Here is a 20,945-nt window from a genome sequence, read left to right as displayed (position 1 = left end):
ACAAACAGCTCATACAGCTCAATATCAGAAAACAAACAACCCAATCAAAAAATGGGCAGAAGATCTAAACAGACATTTCTCCAAAAAAGACATACAGATGGCCAAATAGTACATGAAAAGCTGCTCAACATTACTAATTATTAGAGAAATGCAAATCAAAGCTACAATGAGGTATCACCTCACACCAGTCAGAATAACTATCATCAAAAAGGCTACAAACAATAAATGCTGGAGAGGGTGTAGAAAAAAGGGAACCCTCCTACACTGCTGGTGGGAATATAAACTGGTGCAGCCACTATGGAGAACAGTATGGAGGTTCCTTAAAAAACTATAAATAGAGCTTGGGGACTTCCCTGGTGGTCCAGTGGTTAAGAATCTGCCTTCCAATGCAGGGGACGTGGGTTCGATCCCTGGTTGGGGAACTAAGATACCACATGCGGTGGGGCAACTAAGCCTGTGTGCTGCAACTAGAGAGCCTGTGTGCTACAACTACTGAGCCCATGTGCTCTGGAGCCCGTGTGCCACAACTGGAGAGCCCACGTGCTGCAACTAGAGAAGGCTGCATGCTGCAAGGAAGAGTCTGCGTGCTACAATGAAAGATCCCACATGCAGCAACTAAGACCCAACACAGCCAAATAAATAAATAAATAGAATATTAAAAAAAACCCTATAAATAGAGCTACCATATGATCTAGCAATCCCAGTGCTGGGCATATATCTGGAGAAAACCATACTTTGGAAAGATACATACACCCCAATGTTCATAGCAGCACTATTTACAATAGCCAAGACATGGAAGCAACCTAAACATCCATTGACAGATGAATGGATAAAGAAGATGTGGTATATATATACAATGGAATGTTACTCAGCCATAAAAAGAATGAAATAATGCCATTTGCAGCAACATGGATGGACCTAGAGATTATCATACTAAGTGAAGTAAGTCAGATAGAGAAAGACAAATATCATATGATACCATTTATATGTGGAGTATAAAAAAATGATACATATGAACTAATTTACAAAACAAAAACAGACTTACAGACTTAGAAAACAAACTTATGGTTACCAAAGGGGAAAGGTTGGAGGAGGTATAAATTAGGAGTTTGGTATTAACATATACACACTACTATATATAAAATAAATAATCAACAAGGACCTACTGTATAGCACAGGGAACTCTACTCAATATTCTGTAATAACCTAAATGGGAAAAGAATCTGAAAAAGAATAGATATATTTGTATGTATAACTGAATCACTTTGCTGTATACCGGAAACTAACACAACATTGTATATCAACTATACTCCAATATAAAAGAAAAAAGAAAAAAACAGGGTATCTGCTTCTGGCATTATGGCTGACCTAGTGCTCTAAGGGGCTCTTCCATGGAAGGTCTACTAATACAGTGCATAGGACACACTGTTTGAAATACTGTCTGTCTCACAAGAAGCAAAGGAGTTCTCCAGTGACAACCTCCCTTCCTCTTCCTTGCCCTCAACGATCCCCCAAAAGAAAATAGACTTGAGCTGGGGTCTAAGAAAGCAGTATGGAGTTGGGACTGGAACAGTGGGCAGCCAAGTTAGAAGGAAGAGGATAATAAATATCGATAGCAACAGGGTTTGCTATACAGATGGCCAAGTACTAGAAGGAATATGTGGAGAAATGAAAAGGTAAATTCCTTAGAGTAGTGAATTTATGTATGGGTTGAGTTTTTTTTAAATTGCTTCATGTTCTTAGGCCACTGAAGCTAAATGTCCAGGTAAGACCAAGACACTAGACATCTATAAATTGATCTATTTACTCAAAGGATTCTGAAAAAATGCTTGGTTAGGTCTTAGAACTCAGCAGTGTTCTCGAGAAGACATTTCCTGGTATATTTATAGATTTAATTTTTTTCTGCTTATCATATTCCTCATATACTAATCTCCTGGTAAAAGGATATATGTAACAAACAGCTCAGAAGCACACTTCAGAAACCAATTTTAACTGATAAATCTTGTTTATTATATCCTAGTCACATCAAAGAGGGCTAATGGCTAAAATTAAGGAATTAGAGATGAAAGTAGACCTAACCCAAATTTTTATATGATTTGGTCTATATATCTTTTATTTTCTGCTGCTCAAGGTCCTTGGGATGCTAGAATTGGGAGAAATTGTAGTGTCCCTGTAACACTCATTTTACTGTTGAGGAAACTGGGATGTAAAGAAGTTAATTAAACTGCCTGTGTTCACATCTTGGATGGCTGATCTGGGTCCACCAAAGCCCTCTGACTTCCAATTTCACAGCTCCACAAGAAATAGTGACTGAGGGACACTAGGGCAGGATCTCTATTTCACCTGTCCTGAGGACGCCTCTCATTATCTGCTACCAGTTGCCAGCTGTGTCATATTTCTCCTATGTCCTCAAGCCCTTCCTCTATACCTTAGAAACAGAAGGCATTTCTTTTTCACCGTGGACAGTGCATGCTGCTAGCTGTCCTGAACACAAGTTGATTGTGAAGAGCTTGATAAAAAACAGAACCAGTGTTTCCTTGTGTCTAAGATGCACCCGTTTTTCACGTTTAAACATTTTTGAAAAGAGAGATGCCTTACAACTGATAAATACATTTGATGCTCAGGATCTGCCCCTTCCCCCTACAAAAGAAGCTCTTAAATTGATCATTTATCTTAAAATTGACGAAAGCCCAGAAAACATGGTCTATGCCTTATAGCTGTCATCTGCTAACCTCACCCCCAACCCAGGTAAGCATAGTATAGTGTCTGACACATAGTAGTAGGTGCTCAAAAATATGTGTTGAATAAATACATGACTATATGAAGTAAGGTATAATTCAATGAGGACATGCACTCTCCTCTCTCACATTTCTCTTTCTTCCTTCTGACATATTTGTGGATACCCAGTTAATGAACCGCTTTTAGGAAACAGGATGAAAATTGACTTTACCATGGGAACTAAGTGCGGTAATTTCTCGGCATTATATGCAACTTTTTATTGTGTTATTTTTAACTTTAAAATATCTGGATGTCAGAACCTTGCTTCTGGGGAAACATTATTGACAGAGGAATTGCCAAGTAATTTTTCTAAATGTTGAGGAAGTACTCTGTCTGTCAATAATTTATGTGCTAATTATAAATTCAAACTAGACTCTCAGAACTCAAAGTGAGCCACGCTTATCAGAGTTGGGTGACTTGCTCTGGCCCTGGACACTGGGGAAGTCATTTTAAGTGCCTTTTTCTCAGCGGTTGATCTTCATCTTATTATGACTTACTATGACTAAGGCTGTAAGGCTGGCCCTTAGATGGAAGTAGGCAGGACAGTTGAACATGCACAAGTTTTTGAATCAAATAAACTTGGGTTGAAACCCAGACTCAGATACTTAGTAGCTGTGTGACATTAGCAATTTAAACAGTCTCTCTGAGGCCTCAGTTTACTGAGTTTACTTACCCGCAAAATCAAGGTAGAAGTATGAATATCAGAGGATTGGTCTGAGGATTCAATGGGGATGACAAATACAATGTCCTTTGTATAACAAAAAAGGCTAGTGCTCTTTCCTTCCTCATCTCCCTCCTTGGGTAACTTCTGATTTCAGGCAGAAATACCCACTTCTCAAAATATTTGGGGAGCACTGCTTCAGTGCTTGCGTTGCCTGTCTTCACAAAGACACTGTATACTCTCCCCCTTCAACTAGTAACAGTCTTTTGTCATTAGAGTTTTCCTATCTTTGAGATTTATGAATGACTCCTTTTTTTTTTGCAGTATCCTTATAGACCAATAATACTATTTGCTTAGTATATGTTAGATTTGCCCAAAGATTTAACAGCTGTGAAATCACAAACTTGTTCTAATTATACACACGTACAAGAACACACAGCTTTTATGATGTGCATTAAAACAAATAACTATTACATGTTTGTGATTCACCTGAAATCATCTCATGTACTTCTACTGGTATGCCTGCAATATAGCAATGCAGGAGTCCAAAACTACTTTAGGCATTTTAAGTAGAATGGAATTTAATACAGGGAATTAGGTGCTTACAAAACCACTGGGAGTGCTGGAGAACAAACTTTGTGGGCTGAGCCTTCAGGATTGACTCCCATATACTGTAGGACTGTTCTACCAAGGATGTTTGAATATATCTGTCTTATTAATTATCAGAATCAAAAAAAAGTTGGTTTCTAAAGGGTCAATCCCAAATCTTATTGCTAAAAAACAAAACAAAACAAAAAAGCCACTTATGATAAAAATCCTATTACTGGTGAATCAGAAATGGCAACTTTATTTATGAAGGACAACTTATCCACTCACTGATTTTGTTTTTCCACCTCTAACAGGCCTACTCCATATTTACCCTGCGTATTTGATTTTTTTAAAAAATGGTTTTCCTTCTGATCTTTGTGTATTCATTTTTAATGTTTATAAACAAAATGTTGTGGACTTGTTTTTCACTTGATATTTTCCACATTATTACATACGTTTACAACCACAGAATCAAGAAAAAAGTGACTATAAAGACCAACTGTACTATGATAATTGATGTGCAGAGCTTCATACATATCCCTACAGAATTTTTAACACCTTTGCTAAGATAACATTCACCCATTTAAAGTTTTTTGATATATTCATAGGGGTGTACAACTATCACCAAAATCTCTATTAAATATCATCATTTTATTTTTAACTCATTTTTCTGAATCTCATGACTCTGCCATTTAGTTTGCTTATTCTCACTTGCATGTGCTCTCTCCCTCTCTCTCTCTGCTCCAATAAAACTGCACAGGACAGGATTAGAACCATTGTCGGGTGGCTACAGGTTGAGATTACTTCATTCAGCAGCACTTCTTTTTTAAAGGTAGAGTAACTTAAATAAGCTATAAAACCACCTCAATTTTAATATCAGTTGATGTCAACCCAGGCAGCATGAAGAAAGAATACAATGAGAAGTGTTCTCCCAGTCCATCTAGCTAGTAAGCCCCAAAGCATTCTATTTTTTCAAAGAATTCACTACTTATGAGTCCTAGAATTTGGCTAATGATTGATATCAAATCTCCTGGTCTACAGTTTCAGTGATACATTCTCCCCTGGCTCTCCCCTCTTTTTTTTAAAAAAAGATCAGGATACAGTTTGTTCATGTCTAGTCTCTGGCATCCTCTTGTAAGCAGGGAGCTGTTTTATTCATTGCTCTGATGCTTCCTGGCACATAGTAGGCCCTCAATATATATATATTAGTTGAGTGAATGAGTGACTACCTTTAACGAAGATTTCAGAAAGTGTTATCATTACTTCTTTTTTTATTAATTAATTAATTAATTAATCAATCTTTGGCCACGTTGGGTCTTTGTGGCTGCGCACGGGCTTTCTCTAGTCGTGGCGAGCGGGGGCTACTCTTCGTTGCGGTGCACAGGCTTCTCATTGTGGTGGCTTCTCTTGTTGCGGAGCATGGGCTCTAGGCATGCGGGCTTCAGTAGTTGTGGCATGTGGGCTCAGTAGTTGTGTCTCACTGGCTCTAGAGTACAGGCGCAGTAGTTGTGGCGCACGGGCTTAGTTGCTCCGCGGCATGTGGTATCTTCCCAGACCAGGGCTGGAACCTGTGTCCCCTACATTGGCAGGTGGATTCCTAACCACTGTGCCACCAGGGAAGTCCCTCATTACTTCTTTTTTAAAAATTTTATTGAAGTATAGTTAATTTACAATATTAAGTTATCATTATTTCTTTTACTATTTATTTTGGCAATAACTGTAAACTGCTAACTTCTACAGGTCCCTCAGGCCTTATATTAAATGTCACTTCCTTTGGGAAGCCCTCCCAATTCCCTACGCTAAGCATTCCTGAACTCTACTCCCTCTCACACCACTCTTATTACTGATAAGAGCTCGATGACAGAGGTTACTTTGTTCACCTTTGTATCCCCGTTACACAGTAGGTGCTTAATTGGTACTTGTTGAAAAAATGAAGTAAATTAGGATGTAATTTGTCTCAGTCTTAAAGGCAAGAACTCATTCAACATAGCCAGGTATTCTTGTACTACTATTCACTTGTCAAGACTTTCAAGTCTTCTATTATTTTTTTTTTTTCCAGAGAGCAATGCTTTGGATTTTTTAAAAAATTAATTAATTTATTTTTTGGCTGTGTTGGGTCTTCGTTTCTGTGCGAGGGCTTTCTGTAGTTGCGGCAAGCCGGGGCCACTCTTCATCGCGGTGCGCAGGCCTCACTATCACGGCCTCTCTTGTTGCGGAGCACAGGCTCCAGACGCGCAGGTTCAGTACTTGTGGCTCACGGGCCTAGTTGCTCCGCAGCATGTGGGACCTTCCCAGACCAGGGCTCGAACCCATGTCCCCTGCATTGGCAGGCAGATTCTCAACCACTGCGCCGCCAGGGAAGCCCAAGTCTTCTATTTTTAAAGAAACAACTTTAGTGAGGCATAATTTACATACCACAAAATTCATCCATTAAGTTCTTCTTACTAATGTCTTTTCCTCTCTCATGTTCCATGTGAAGGTCATTTTTCTGATAGTAAAAATGGGAAGAAAATAGAAGTGGAATGTAGTGGAATTTTGGATAGAGAATGGGCTCCTTGAGCCCAATTTACGAGGGTTTGCTTCTCAGTTTTACTTTTCAGTTGTGACCTTAAAGCAAATTAACCTCTCTAAGCCATGGATTCTGAGCTGTAAAACTGCACTACGAAGAGTTTCTTCATTGGCTTCTCTAAGGGTTGTGAGATGACATGCAAAAAATCTGATCCACAGTAGAGATGATAACTCAAAAACAGCAGATCCCTTCCCTTCTCTCTGTCATCTTTTAACCTTGGATCCCCTAAACAGTAGGTCTATTTTTTCACCATCATCATTATCTTGTTCTGAGCATAAGTGAAAAAATACCCAACCTTCTTCTTTTCTTAGGATTCAGCAAGCCCCACTTCATTCTGAGGTTTTGTTTTCCTGCACTATTCTTACAGAGTTTGTTCCACTTTTTATTCATTCTTAGGCATATGCTATTTGTTTCCATCTTTTGAATATGCTGGTAGAAAAAAAACCCAAACCCCACCTGAGATCATTAGAGAACAGTGGTTTTTAAAGTTGCCATTACCTTTCTTCTTCACTGGGAGTATTCTATTGTGAACTTAACGTTTTATTTTTCAAAGCCTCCCATTCCCTGAAAAAAATGCGTTTCCTTTTACAGCCTCTCATCCTGAAATTATACCTGTCTTTTTCCCTGGATATGTTTCCTAAAGTCTCCGACAGCCTACCTTCTCTGTGTGTCGTATTACAGCCACATCCCCCAGGTCTCTACCGCTTCCCCAAGACCAACCAATTCTTCCCTGGGAGTCACATTACATCAGCATCACTAATGCAATATGTGCTATATTACAGACTATGTTTTATTCTAGGCGGTCAATTAAAAACGAACCTCGGTGCTGGTTTGCTTTAACATGGAGGATGAATTATCTAAGGTCAAATGCAAACTGCTCCTAGATTTATATTCATGTTAAATATATACCTGTTGAATTTGGGCTTTTTCTCAGTGCTTCAGAGACTCTAAGCTTTCAGGTAACTGGGATGGTCGAAAGTGTGGGTTTCCAGAGACTTCTCAAAAAATCAGACTCCATCAAAAAGGACTGCTCCACACGGTCAAGGAACACCCACCAACAAAACCCATCTCCACAACCACCAGATTATCTCACCAGCAAGTGAGACTGCAAGGTTTGGGGGCTTGGCCGTACCACTCCGCGCTGCGCAAGGGGGGGGTTCGTGCCCATTTGGCTGCGACTGACCGTTTCTCCTCGCTTGGTTTTGCCTCTGCTCCCCCTGCGCAGGCACCCACAGTGCGTCAGGCCGGTGCTTTATAGCTGCAGCCTGGGCGGCTCCGCTCTCTGTTTTTCCTCTTCTCTGGGCCGTGCATCCTGCTGTTGTTCGCGAAGATGCAGCTGAAGCCGATGGAGATTAACCCGGAGGTGAGCATCAGGTGCACTGTTACTCGGGGAGCGCAGGGCCGAGGTCAGCCCTCACCAGGTAGCGGTATCAATGACTGCTTTTATCTTTGCATTTTTTTTCTTTGCATTTGCCTTTCAGATGCTGAACAAAGTGAGTGACGTCTCGGGCTGCCTCTGTCTCCCTCCCCCGGGAGCACCGAGGCGGAGGCGCCCACCGGCTCCGGCTGTTTCTCGGGGACCGAGCGGCGCCCTGCGCGCTCCGGAGGCGGCGGGGCTGGGGCGCGGCCGGGGTGCCCTCCCTCTGCCCCTGCCTCGGGGGCTGCGGTGACTGCGAAACCGGTCAGAGGTGGGATGGAGGAGGCTGCTAGCCCCGGGCGTCGCGGGAGCCACGTGTGGGCCGCGCTTTGTGCTGTGTCATTGCGCTCGGCTCGGGTGGGGGGCGGGGCCGGGCTCCTCCCAGGCCCGGGGAGAGGTGCGAGGATGCAGAGCCCGCCCCGCCTCCCCCGCCTCCCGGTAGGTGCCCGCCACTTGCCTGTCTCCGCGCCTGGCCGCCATGTTTTTTCCCCCGCAGGTGCTGGCCCGGCTGGGGGTCGCCGGCCAGTGGCGCTTCGAGGACGTGCTGGGACTGGAAGAGGAGTCTCTGGGCTCGGTGCCGGCGCCTGCCTGCGCGCTGCTGCTGCTCTTTCCTCTCACGGCCCAGGTAGGGCGTGGGGCCCGGGGTGCGCAGGCGCTCCGCGCGCTGCCCCTAGACCAGAGTGAAGCATCGAGGACGGTGCAGGCTCTCCTACCGTCCTGGCCTGGGCGCCCAGAGCTGGCACACTGCCCCTTCCTTGTGGCGGGTGGAGGGAGGAACTCGCACTTTCATGGTACCTACTCACTGGGCTGCTGTTGTAACAGAGTTTATTGCCTGGTCGTTCATCCATCCAGTATTGCTTGAATTTGGAGGAGAAGCAGTATCTCAGTTCCATCATCCCAGTTATCCAGGAAGACAGTTCACCCTACTCATGAGTGCAGTTTGAGCCTAGGCCTTTTGGCAGTTTGAGCCAAGGAATGGCTGGCTGGTTGTTCCCCTTTAACGGCTGTGACGTGTCGTTTTATTGTTTGGTTCTCAGACTCCCACCTTGCTGTAAAATGGAGGGGGATGGGCTTGCCTAAACCACAAGAAAACAATAGGTTCTTTAATTTTCCACCTCTGCTGCCTGGGTCTTCAGTGGGTTCAGGGGTTTCTTCCCAACCCTTCACTCCCTACAACGTACACACTTGGATTTTAGTTTCTCCAATGTGTTTTTCTAAAGCTTAATCATTTGTGTGTGGTTCCTGTGTGAGAATCTCCCTTCTACCTCTCAGCCTCTTTCCTCTCTGGCCTTGTAGTTAAGTGAATAGGTGGGCATTAGACCAGTCTTGGAAATGCTTTTTCATTTCCCTTTAGATGGTCTTCCACCTGCAAGTATATATGTACCTCAAAGACTGAGCATCAGATATAAAAAGGTAGCTGGGGTAATTGTTGCCTTGGATGTGTGGAATCCCACTAATTAGCATGGTTTTGTCTATCGTATTGCTGCCACTCGACCCCTGATTGAGGAGTGGTTGAATTTTGCTTTAGTGAAACTTGGGGCATTAGCGTATATGGCATTGGTCCAAACAGAGTGAGCTAAACTGAAGCACCATCCTAATGCCGGGTGCTCTAGAAGCATCCTCAGCATAAACTAAGCCCTATGGGAAGTTCCAGGTGTTCCGCCTAGTAAATGGGCTAAGTATTGTGGGTTAAAAACACTTATTAAAGCTATTAGGATAGTCCCACTGACACGTTTGTTATTGCCAAAGCCTTTACTTAGGTGAAAATGGAGTTCACAAATAATTGCAAGTCAAATTAGCTTCCCCATTGATCAAATCAAATGCAATCTTCTCTCTCATTTGAGCCTCTCCCAGAGGTTTCTTATTAGAGGAACCATGATGACTCGGAGGTTTTAGAGCAGCAGCACTCAAAGGCAAGGCCTTTGGGAGGCAGTGGTGCAGCGTGTTTGTCTTGCAAAAGCCCACTGCTCTCATTTTGCTGGATCAAGCAGATCTTGGTTAGTAGAACATTCTGGGTAGAATGTTTTATGTTTGAAAGAGCTCGATACTTTGTCTTTTCGCTCCAGTTCTGTCAGATTTTACTGAATGCCTATTATGTGGCACAAAACACCTATTGGGCTAAATACTGAAGCAAATTACAAGAAAAGTCGAGGTTTATAGGTTGACTTCCAAACAAGCTAATATTAATTTAGAAAGCATCTAATTTTATCTACGAATATTATGAAATCCTAAATGGACTACTTTTAACACATTTTAAGGGATATTTACAGAAATGTCTGCATGCAAGAGCTCAAAAAACCCTAAAGGATGATGCTATCCCATTACAAAAAAATTAAACCTTTTTAGAAAAGTGAAAATCCTTAACAGTCAATGAGTAGCTCAATTCAAGGATCCAGTAGGTAGATACATGATGCTAGAACTTCTACTAGTTGGAGTTTAAGTTGATCTTGTGGGACAAGAGAGCTTATTCCTCTGATGGTACCACACACAAGGCTTACTTCAGTTCTGTGTACAGTAATGCAAGGCTGCTAGAATTAGAAATATATCTACTTCTCGAGTTCCATACGGTTTATACCAGTAGTAAGACATTAGTTTCTATAGCATCAGCACTCTGCTTTTAACTGAGCAGTCATACCTTTAAGGTCTTTAGAACTTGTTAGTGAAAGGGCCAGACAAGCCCTCTATATTACTGTACAAAGAGATAATGCTTTGAGGACACTAGTCTCCTCAAATTGCATAGTTGTCAAGGAAAACAAGACTTACATCTTCCTCTTGTAGGATGAGAAAGTTTTGTGAAATCACAGTCCAGCACCCCAGACCAGTTGTCTTTCCTTCCTAAAAAAGGATGAGGGAATAGTTAATTTCTTTAAATTGCTCCTTTCTTTAGTTAAGTTTTGTATTGTTTTGTTTTTGAAGAGACATGTATTTGGGCAGAATAGAAGTAGAACTTCAAAGAATAGTGAGGTATAAACTAGCTGGTGTTCTTGGGCATTCAACTGACCAGCGCTTGATTGGAATGCCTGTGTGAAAGTCGTTAGTGTTAAAGGAAGAAAATAACGAACTTGTCTGTTTTTCTGACTTCAGCACGCCATCCATTTCAAGCTAAAAGGTTGCAGTGGTGTCTAGACAAAGGCGTGGGCAATATCCAAGGCCGCTACTGCACTGCAGCATCAGGGTGGGGTGTCAGAACCTCTCAGAACCCCACGGGCTGACGTGGGCGTGGCTGGCAGACGGGCCATTCTCTGGGCGCCAGCCAGCACCTAGAACAAAGGCTCCTGGTCACATATCCCACTTCTGTTTCCATTTAGGTGCTAGAACTTACTGTGCTGCTGTCTGTTCTTTGCATTTTCATTTTGAGATGTAAAAATGTTTTTTTGCACTCAAAGCATGAGAACTTCAGGAAAAAACAGATTGAAGAGCTGAAGGGACAAGAAGTAAGTCCTAAGGTGTACTTCATGAAGCAGACCATTGGCAACTCCTGTGGAACCATCGGACTCATTCATGCAGTGGCCAATAATCAGGACAAACTGGAGTTCGGTGAGTGGGTTTTGAGGCCAGTCATCCTCTGGTTGACCTTTAATTAACTGTAACGCTTCCTTCCAACACCCGCAAGCCTCTGTTTGGCAAAGCCATTGCCTTAAATTTTTTGAAAATCTGCTTATGCAAATAGAATCAGTGGGTGAATTCTCATTGTTCCTCCCTTTTGAGGAAGGGAAGTGCATCCAAGAAACATAGTGTGGTCTCCTCCGCCTGGAGAGGCGGGGCGGGTGACAGTGCCGTTTTGTACTTGCCTCTCCACCTGGGTTCTTCATGTGCAGATCCTCCTGCTAGTCTTGACAATTCTAAAGAATTAGAGATGCTGTTAAGGCATAAAACGCCAACCTTCAGGACCTTTCTTTAATGGTGCTATGTCTCATAAGCAACAGGAGAACCAAAACAGCCTAAAGCAGCAGGACACAGCACGAGGTCCTGCAGGGAGGCATTAGCCGCAGGCTGGCACCTTGAGAGATCCATCTGTGAACAAAGCTTGGTCAGGAATTTTAGCTCGTCTCCAGTGGATGCCATGGAGGATAGAGAAGAGATGAGTCTCAGCCCTTAAGTTGTCAGCAGCGCAAGTAACAGCATTGAAATATGTTAAAATACACGGCATTGTGTATGATTTTGGCCAGGGGTCAGCAAACTTTCTTAAAAGGCCAGAGAGTAAATCTTTTAGGCCTTGAGGGCCATATAATCTCTGCCCTTGTAGTGCAAGAGCAGCCATAGGCAAGATGTAGAGCAGTGGATGTGGCTGTGTTCCAATAAAACTTTATTAGGTGGCAGTAGTCTGCCAACTCCTGATTTAGACAGTGGATGGGGGTGGCTGAGAATTGAATAAGTTCAACTAACAGTCCATGCTGTTGCTTGTAGCAGGTCAAATACTTTTTTTTTTTTTTTTTTTTAATTTAAACAAGGGAATTGTGGCCAAGATTCTACTCCTGGTATACTTCTGAAATTTAAAAAAAAAAAAAAAGGCTTGTCTGGCCACAAAGGTCCAGATATTCTAGAAGTTGCTTTTTCAAATATTGACTTGAGTGAGTCATTAAAAAGTCATAGTTTGATCCTTTTTATTTTTTCTGTAGTTAGTATAATTTCTTTTAGAATACTGTGTTCCTGAGGTCACAGATACTGTAACTCTTCCATAAACATGGTCATGACGGTACCATTGGCTTAATCTGAGTCACAGCCCTCATAAAGTTGAGAGGATTCCTATAATTTCCAAATTTTAAATGGTCCCCATTTAACAAATTTGTTTAAGTTTAGAGCTGAAAGTTCAAATTGAGGTCTTTTGAAATACAAGTTGCTCTTGCATCCTAGACTCATCCACACTGAGCAATGGCAAAATGCTTATGCCAACCATCAGCTAGTTAGCTGTCTCTAGACCAGACTGTTAGGGTCTTTGTATTTCTATTTAAGATCTGTAGGTTGATGTCTCTCTGGATAACCATATTACTAAGATTGCATTTTCTACCCTGAAATAAAAGTCTTGGTTTGAGAACTGTTGATATTGATAGATTAGAATGTTATTGTTACATCATGTATGCAATAAACATTAATTGTGCATTGCTAAGTGCTGTAGATAAGAGCAATAGACAAGACAGTTCCTGCCTTTATGGCATTGAAAGTCTCACAAATACATGTTACCACTGGATCAGTGCTGTAACAGGTGGTAGGAGATCTGAGACGTGAGGGTGAGATGGAAGGTGGGGAGGGGTCGGGGGACAGGGAGGATGTGAGGAAGAGCTTGGCATGCTGGAGGAACTGAGAGTTCTCTGGCTTGAATGCAGTGAGAGGGTAGTGGTTGGAAAAAGAGGCTGGGGAAGAGGCACCGCTCCTCCACATCCTCAGAGGCCATGGTAAAAAGTCAGGTTGCCACACGTGACAGACTATGCAGTGGCTTAAGTCAGCAATAAATGTGCAGCCATTTGCATTATATCGGTACTAACATATGCTTCTTTTTTTTTTTAAAGAGGATGGGTCAGTTCTGAAACAGTTTCTTTCTGAAACAGAGAAGTTGTCCCCTGAAGACAGAGCAAAATGCTTTGAAAAGAATGAGGTAGGAAGAGAACTTCTAGAGCATCGATTTTCAGTAACTCTGGAGGTTTTCATGCTAACTATTCTGTTTTCTGCAGGCCATCCAGGCAGCCCATGATGCTGTGGCACAGGAAGGCCAATGTCGGGTAAATACAAGTTAGAGCCAAGCTGTCCAGGTGTCACCCATGTTTCCCCAGAAATATGTGCAAGAACCTCTTACTGGAACACAGCACATGTTTCCACCCAAGGCTGATGAATGCCAGAAAATTCTACCAGAATAATGCCTTGACCAGACCTGTTCATAGAAATGGCTCTTCAAAATATCTAATTGGCAGTTGACACAGTCTTGAGTAAATTCAGGCTGGTAGTGTTTTATATAGATCCAAATGGGTCTAATAGAGTGAGTAGCGCCCCTCTTAATAACTGAACATTTCACATACTCTTCTCACAGTCTGTTGGCGAGCAAGCTGGACCAACAAGGACTAAAAGTTTCTAGATGACTTAAATGTACCATTAATCTGAACACAGCCTTCAAGTCAACTGTTGATGAGATTTAAGTCAGTGATAGTGTCTGTATAACTGCAGTTGACTCTGTCACATTCTAGTCGTGACCTTGGGTGAAGTACTTACCCTCCCTAAGCCTTAATTTCCTCCTCAGTAAAAAGCAAGTCTTAGAGTTCTGAGAGTTACAGTATATCTACTTTAATGGTCTTAGAATAGTACCTAGTATATAAGAAATAAATATTAGCTATAATCATTTAAAATAATACGTAGGCAGGTTGGTTCAAGCATATTCTACTTAGAGAATTTATTTTTAACAAATTAAGTTCTGCTTATAAAATAATCACATTGCAAAATGTGTATCAAATCAACAGGTTGTAGACCTTAAACTTACATGATGTTATGTCATTTGTATCTTAATTTTTAAATGCAGTTTATAATACAATAAAAAGTACTCATTTTTGAAAAAATATATTGACTTTCTGCAGGTAGATGACAAAGTGAACTTTCATTTTATTCTGTTTAACAACGTGGATGGCCACCTCTATGAACTTGGTACGTTTCACTCCAGTTTTGGAATCTAATATAGATGCGTGCGTTCTCTCAGACATAATTCCTCTTACAGTACTGGTGTGTGACTTTATGGCAGCACTTAGTATATCCATTTATGAAGCCAGAACACTGAGGTATTCTCAAGGGGGCACTTAACCCTTTATCATGCCCAGAGCACCTCCCTCAGGAACCTGGCCTGCGGGATGAATGGCTTTAGTCACAAACCAGTAAAGAGAACTGATCAGACAGTTCAAAGTATACACGTTCAGATTTTCTCTTTCCACCTTCCACTATTAGCATCACCAGTATAAGGTCTCCACCGCCATCCTTTCCAGGCAAGGAATACTTTTGGAAGGAGGTAAACGCCTAAACACAACCTGGCTTGTGTAAAAAGAATTCAGACATGCCCATCTCTGTGTTAAGAAGAGTCCTCTCCTTTGTATTAATGGAGAAGGACTTGCAGCTGTGTCATCGCAAGCCAAGGTACTACCTATGGCGAGCAAGGGCAAAGAAAACTTGGGGCCGCTCAGCAGTCATTGAGGGGCAAATGAAATCTCAAGGATCCTTTTTCTTCCCTCCACCTTCCCTGTACCTCATAGACTGCTTCTGACTTTTGCTTTGTGGTCCTTCCCAAGAGATGGGCACAAGCCCTCCTAGTAGGGTAGCTAGTTTGGCCTTGTGTGGTCTTGTGGTCTTGGTGCTTAGATGAGAATTGCCTGGGGTGGATATCTAGGAACACTTGAACCTCATTTCCAGCCTATTGCTTCATAACCAGCCTAACCTTTGTGGGAGTGGCAGTGGTATTTGGAAGAATCTAAAACCTGCCTTTAAGCTGGACAAGCACAGTAGACAGAAAACGTGCAGAGAAAATTGACATGCCTGGCTTTTTCGTTACAGATGGACGGATGCCTTTTCCGGTGAACCATGGCACCAGTTCAGAGGGCTCACTGCTGCAGGTAGTCTTTGGAATCCATTTCCACTAGGGCCCATATTTCTTTAGCCAGTTTGTCTACTCTAAAGTGCAAACCTTTTTTTTCAGCCTCTCACTACTGTGGCCTCTCCCGTTGCAGAGCACAGGCTCCATATGCGCAGGCTCAGTGGCCATGGCTCACGGGCCCAGCCGCTCCGCGGCATGTGGGATCTTCCCGGACCGGGACACGAACCCGCGTCCCTTGGCATCAGCAGGTGGACTCTCAACCACTGCGCTACCAGGGATGCCCTAAAGTGCAAACCTTTTTCAGTACAGGCCGCATCAATCTGGAATAAGAGCAGTCTTTAGGGCTTAAAGATCATCTCAGTAATTCTGTCTGCTTTATTTTATAGCAAATAATTTTAAACAGCATCCTTTAGAGCAGCCCTGCCTAATCTGTATCGCGTGCTTTCTTTAGCCCACAGTTTGATTTAGCCTGAAAGCCATTGTTTATTTCCTTGTGGGATTAAGGTGACTCTTGTCCTCTTGTCAGATTACATCATAGCCAGTGACTCAGACTCATGGAACAGCAACCCAAGCCTTTCCTAGTCCCTCTCTGACTGCTGGATTTGGGTCAGTCTTGTAGTCCCTCTCTGACTGTGGATTCTGGTTAGGCAGTTAACTCTGTGATTGTTTTCTTCCCACACGGTCGGTCCACTGTTAACAAGTCAAAGGAAGCAAATTCAAAACATGCCTGACCAGAACTTTACGATCCAGGGTAACCGTCCTGGTAAAAGTGACGGCAGAAATCTCTTAATTCTGAACACGAGTTGGTAGACTAGTCCTCTTCCCTCTAAAAATGAATCTCTAGAGTTTAGTCAGTTTGCTGTTAGAAAGGAAAATGGCTTGTGATAAAATTAAAAATGATGTTAAGGTATAATTACTTCATTTGTCATAATAACAGCTAAACTTTTTTGCGTGCTTCTTGTGTGTAGACCGGGGATTGGCAAACTTTTTCTGTGAAGAGCCAGGAAATATTTTAGGTTTTGTGTAGCATATGGGCTCTGTTGCAGGCATTCATTTCTGCTGTGACAGTTCCAAAGCAGCCCCATAGGTAGTGTCTAAGTGAATGTGTATGGCTGTGTTCCACTAAAACTTTATTAACAAAAACAGGTAGCAGGTTGGATTTGGCCCACAGACTGCAGTTTGCTGACTCCATGCTAGATGCTGTTCTAAGTTAGTTAACCTCTATGGACTCCTTTTAATGATGCTCTGAGGTAGTTAGTATTACTTACATTTTACAGATGAGGAAGCAGAGGTGCAGAGGTAAGTGATGCCCAAGGTCAATGGCAAACTACAGAATCATGGTTCAAATCTAGACAGTCTGTCTCTAGAGTCTGTGCTCTTAGCCACTGTACAATACTACCTTTATAGTAGACCTATGTTTGGAACATCACAGACCTGATGACCTCAAGGTACTAGTGGACTAAATTATGCAGTCCTAGGAGGGACAGTCACTTTCTCTAGCCTGCTGTCCTATACACCTGAGATCAGTCAGAGCTAATTCTTGGATATACTAGGGGTAAATGAGAATAGTGATATGGAATGAGAACTAGACCTAGAGAAACAGAATGGGGATTTGCATGAGAGTCAGGATTCACTTAATGGGAGAGAATAAGAACAGGGGCAGAATTTCTGGTTATGACCTGTCTGGAGGAAAGATTCTGGTCCATCTAATAAAGCTTCCTAGGTACTACCAACTCCTATCAAACACTATCCTAATACAGGCACACCTCACATTGTGGGTTCAGTTCCAGACCACTGCAGTAAAACAAATATCACAATAAAGAGAAGTTTTGAGTTTTTTTGCTTCCTATTGCATATAAAAGTTATGTTTACACTATACTGTAGTCTGTTAAGTGTGCAATAGCATTATGTATAAAAAACCAATGTACATATCTTAATTTAAAATATTGTTAAAACAATGCTAACCATCATCTGAGTGTTCAGTGAGTCAGTCTTTTTGCAGTAGTAGCATCAAAGATCACTGATCACAGATCACCATAACAAATATAATAATAATGAAAAGTTTGGAACATTATGAGAATTACCAAAATGTGACCCAGAGACATGAAGTGAGCCAGTGCTGCTGGAAAAGTGATGCCGATAGACTTGCTCCGTGCAGGATTGCCACAAACCTTCAATTTGCCAAAAAATAAAAATGGAGTATCTGCAAAGCACAATAAAGTGAAGTGCAATAAAATGAGGTGTGCCTGTACCATAAAACGTGCTCTGCATAGGATACTTAAAACTGTTACGTGAGTAGAATTTATGAGGTGTGGGGAAGGTAAAACTTTTTTTGTTTAAAAAAAAACCCCACAGAATCTCATTTTAAATTAATTGACTAGAAAATAGCATCTTAATTAGTGGAAATTCTTATCCTAAGTAAGGCTGGTTCTATATGGTTAGAGATTTTTTTTTTTTACAAAAGTCTATTCTTAAATGTACCATAGGTTCCAAGACAACACTTCATTCTAGCTATAGGTGGCAACAGATGTTGTGGCAGGGAATCCAGATGTTTAATCCAGATGTTTAAACAGGAATGGAACTAAGGATCATCATTGCCTCAGGCACAAGGAACAGCTTACTTTTTGCCAGATTTCTTAATTGCACCTGTGGCCAGGGGGCCTTTCCCCGTGGCCTTCGCTTTTAGCTCCTCAAGTTTCTTTTGCTCCTCCTTCTGCTTCTGCTTGAATGCCTTATCTTCCTCGTCCATCTCCTTGGCTTGCTTCTTGGGCCGCTTCAGGGGCTTCTTCTTGCCACCTTTGCGGCCTGACATGGCGCCTGCCGCCCCTTCCTCAGACCCTGCCATCGGATGCCTAGAGATGTTTTAGGTTGTCTAAACTATACCCCGAATTAACTTGTTAAATTGGTGAGAAAATCCATAAACAACCCAAGTATCCTAAACTTGAGTGAATTAGGTCACTGCCTCTCGTCTATATAGGAGATGGCTGTTGTTACAGGCACATCCTTAACATTAATCAACAGCATGGGTCCTAAAGGAAAGTGGCTTTGGGGAAGGCAGGTCTGGGATATCAATATATTAAAAATTCTGATAGAATAAAATGTAGATATTACTCTAGATCCTCTTCAGTTTTTCTAAGTGGTTTCAAAGCAGAAACAAAACCGGGGTGGGGTTGATGCTTTTTTCAGGGCCAGAACTCATTATCAGGTTGGTGTTTTTTAGGCCTTGGGAGCTGATGTTCCGTGACTGTTCTCTGTCATAGCATATCCACTGTCCTCTTGAAGGTCTCGTATTTAACGTTGGTGGGGCTTTCTTTCCACTGGACTTTTTACAAATTGAACAGTGATTGATATTCTGATCCCAAGGCATTTAAACCCCAGAATTTCTCAAGTAACATTGGGGTCAGTTTTCTATTCCCAATCTTTGTAATCTAGGGCTTAGAATTAGTAACACATGTCATTCCCTAAATATGTAGGAGTCCATCACTTATCTGTACTTGGAATACCAGGTATTTAAACTTCAAGCCTGTTTTGTAAAATGTTTACTTGAAATAAGTCTGTCTTTACTCTGGGAATTTCTGAGTTAGAACTTTTTCCTTATGGAAGAGAAAGCAATTTTTTATCTCTGGATTTGAGGGAAAGAGCACCAAGAGTATAGTTTTCTTGTCAAAAACAGGCACAAGGTGGCAGAAGCACCAGAGCATTTGGTAGAAAGAATAAAGGAATCAAAGCTTCTGAAGCTGGGTTTGTGACGTGGGTCCTTCTTTCCCATCACCTGATTTTTTTTCCTCTTAAGCCCTGGTTTTCAAGTTTATTGGGAGGTTTAAAGTGGGTCAGGTAATAGACCTTACTGATACTTTCCCCTTGAAGCTTTCATTTTGAGCTTCTGCTGTTTAGACCTTAATTCGTGACATTCCTCCTTCTCAGGACGCCGCCAAGGTCTGCAGAGAATTCACTGAGCGTGAGCAAGGGGAGGTCCGCTTCTCCGCCGTGGCCCTCTGCAAGGCAGCCTAATGCCTCGTGGTGGGGCACTTCGCTTTCTCCCCCCTTTCCTTCATCGTGAAAGTATATCCCTACCTATGTGGTCTAAATGCTTCAGTACTTGTAGAGCACAGCTGTTCTCCTTCGGTTCCGCAGATACGCACTTACCCGCAACTTCGCCCACACACTAGCAGAGCTCCATCGAGCAAGTTTGGTGTCACCCTCTGATGGCAAAGCATTCCCCTCACTGTATGTCTTATACCTCAGTATCTAATGCTTTAATGGCTACTTTGGTTTCTGTCTGTAAGCTAAGGCCTTGGATGTGGTTTGTCCTTAAAAGGAATAAAATTTTTCTGCTGATAAGAGATGAGCCTAAACTGGTTTTCATTTTTCCTTCCCCCAGTATATCCCAAATTATCATAGTAATTACATATATATCTTCCATATAAGAACTTACACAGTACAGGTAAGAAAATTACCATACAAATATTACCGGTTTAGTGTGTTTCTACACTTTTTTCTATACATTTATGTTACTGTGTGTACCTGTAGACTTAAAAAAAATTAAATACTTTATTTTTTGGAACAATTACTTTTATTGAAATATAGTTGATAATAAATATTACATTAGTTTCAGATGTACAACAGAGTGATTTGACATTTAAGTACATCATGAAATGATCACCATAAGGCTAGTAACCATCTGTCCCCTTACAAAGTTATCGCAGTATTAGTGACCATATTCCTTATGCTATAAGAATGATTTTAGATTTACAGAAAAATTGAGAAGATACTAGAGTTCCCATATACCTTTCATTCGTTTCCCCCATTACATCTTACATTAGTATGATACATTTGTAACAATTGATGAACCATTATTGACAATTCTGTTGACTAAAGTCCATACCTTATTCAGATTTCCTTGGTTATTACCTAATGTCTTTTTTCTTTGGGAGGATCCCATCCAGAATACTCTTTAGGCTGTTCTTGGCTGTGACAGTTTCTCAGGCTTTGCTTTTGATGATTTTGACAGTTTCAAGGAGTACTGATCAAGTATTTTGTAGGATGCCCCTCTTGGGATTTGCCTAATGTTTTCTCATAATTAGACTAGTGTTATGAGTTTTGGGGGAGGAGAACCACAGGTAAAGTGCTGGTCTCATCACGTCATATCAGGGTACATAGCGTCAACATTCCTTATGGTTAATGTTAACCTTGATCACCTGGCTGGTTGGCGTTTGTCAGGTTTCTCCAATTAAAGCTACTTTCCCCACCCTACAGCCCTCTATTATATACTGGAAAGAAGTCTATGCACAGCTGACCCTATAGGAGTAGGGGGTTGAATTAAGCTCTACCTTCTTGAAGGTGGAGTATCTATAAATTATTTGGAAATCTT

The 20,945-nt window shown here is 41.8% G+C and overlaps 2 protein-coding genes across 2 annotated transcripts; one reads left to right on the top strand and one right to left on the bottom strand.

The window, feature by feature from the left end:
- Positions 1–7,894: 7,894 nt before the first annotated feature.
- Positions 7,895–19,879, top strand: UCHL1 (ubiquitin C-terminal hydrolase L1). The gene is made up of 9 exons (XM_060091515.1): positions 7,895–7,959; positions 8,078–8,089; positions 8,510–8,638; positions 11,400–11,550; positions 13,521–13,606; positions 13,683–13,730; positions 14,574–14,640; positions 15,535–15,593; positions 19,499–19,879. Exons 1-9 carry the CDS (start codon positions 7,927–7,929, stop codon positions 19,583–19,585), a joined length of 672 nt encoding a protein of 223 aa, XP_059947498.1. The 5' UTR covers positions 7,895–7,926; the 3' UTR covers positions 19,586–19,879.
- Positions 18,130–18,386, bottom strand: LOC132484659 (translation machinery-associated protein 7-like). The gene has a single exon (XM_060091501.1). It carries the CDS (start codon positions 18,384–18,386, stop codon positions 18,192–18,194), a length of 195 nt encoding a protein of 64 aa, XP_059947484.1. The 3' UTR covers positions 18,130–18,191.
- Positions 19,880–20,945: the final 1,066 nt, after the last annotated feature.

The sequence above is a fragment of the Mesoplodon densirostris genome, chromosome 1 (assembly GCF_025265405.1).
Source record: "Mesoplodon densirostris isolate mMesDen1 chromosome 1, mMesDen1 primary haplotype, whole genome shotgun sequence".
NCBI lineage: Eukaryota > Metazoa > Chordata > Mammalia > Artiodactyla > Ziphiidae > Mesoplodon > Mesoplodon densirostris.
Note: the sequence above shows the minus strand (reverse complement) of the source record. Positions and strands in the feature narration are given on the sequence as shown.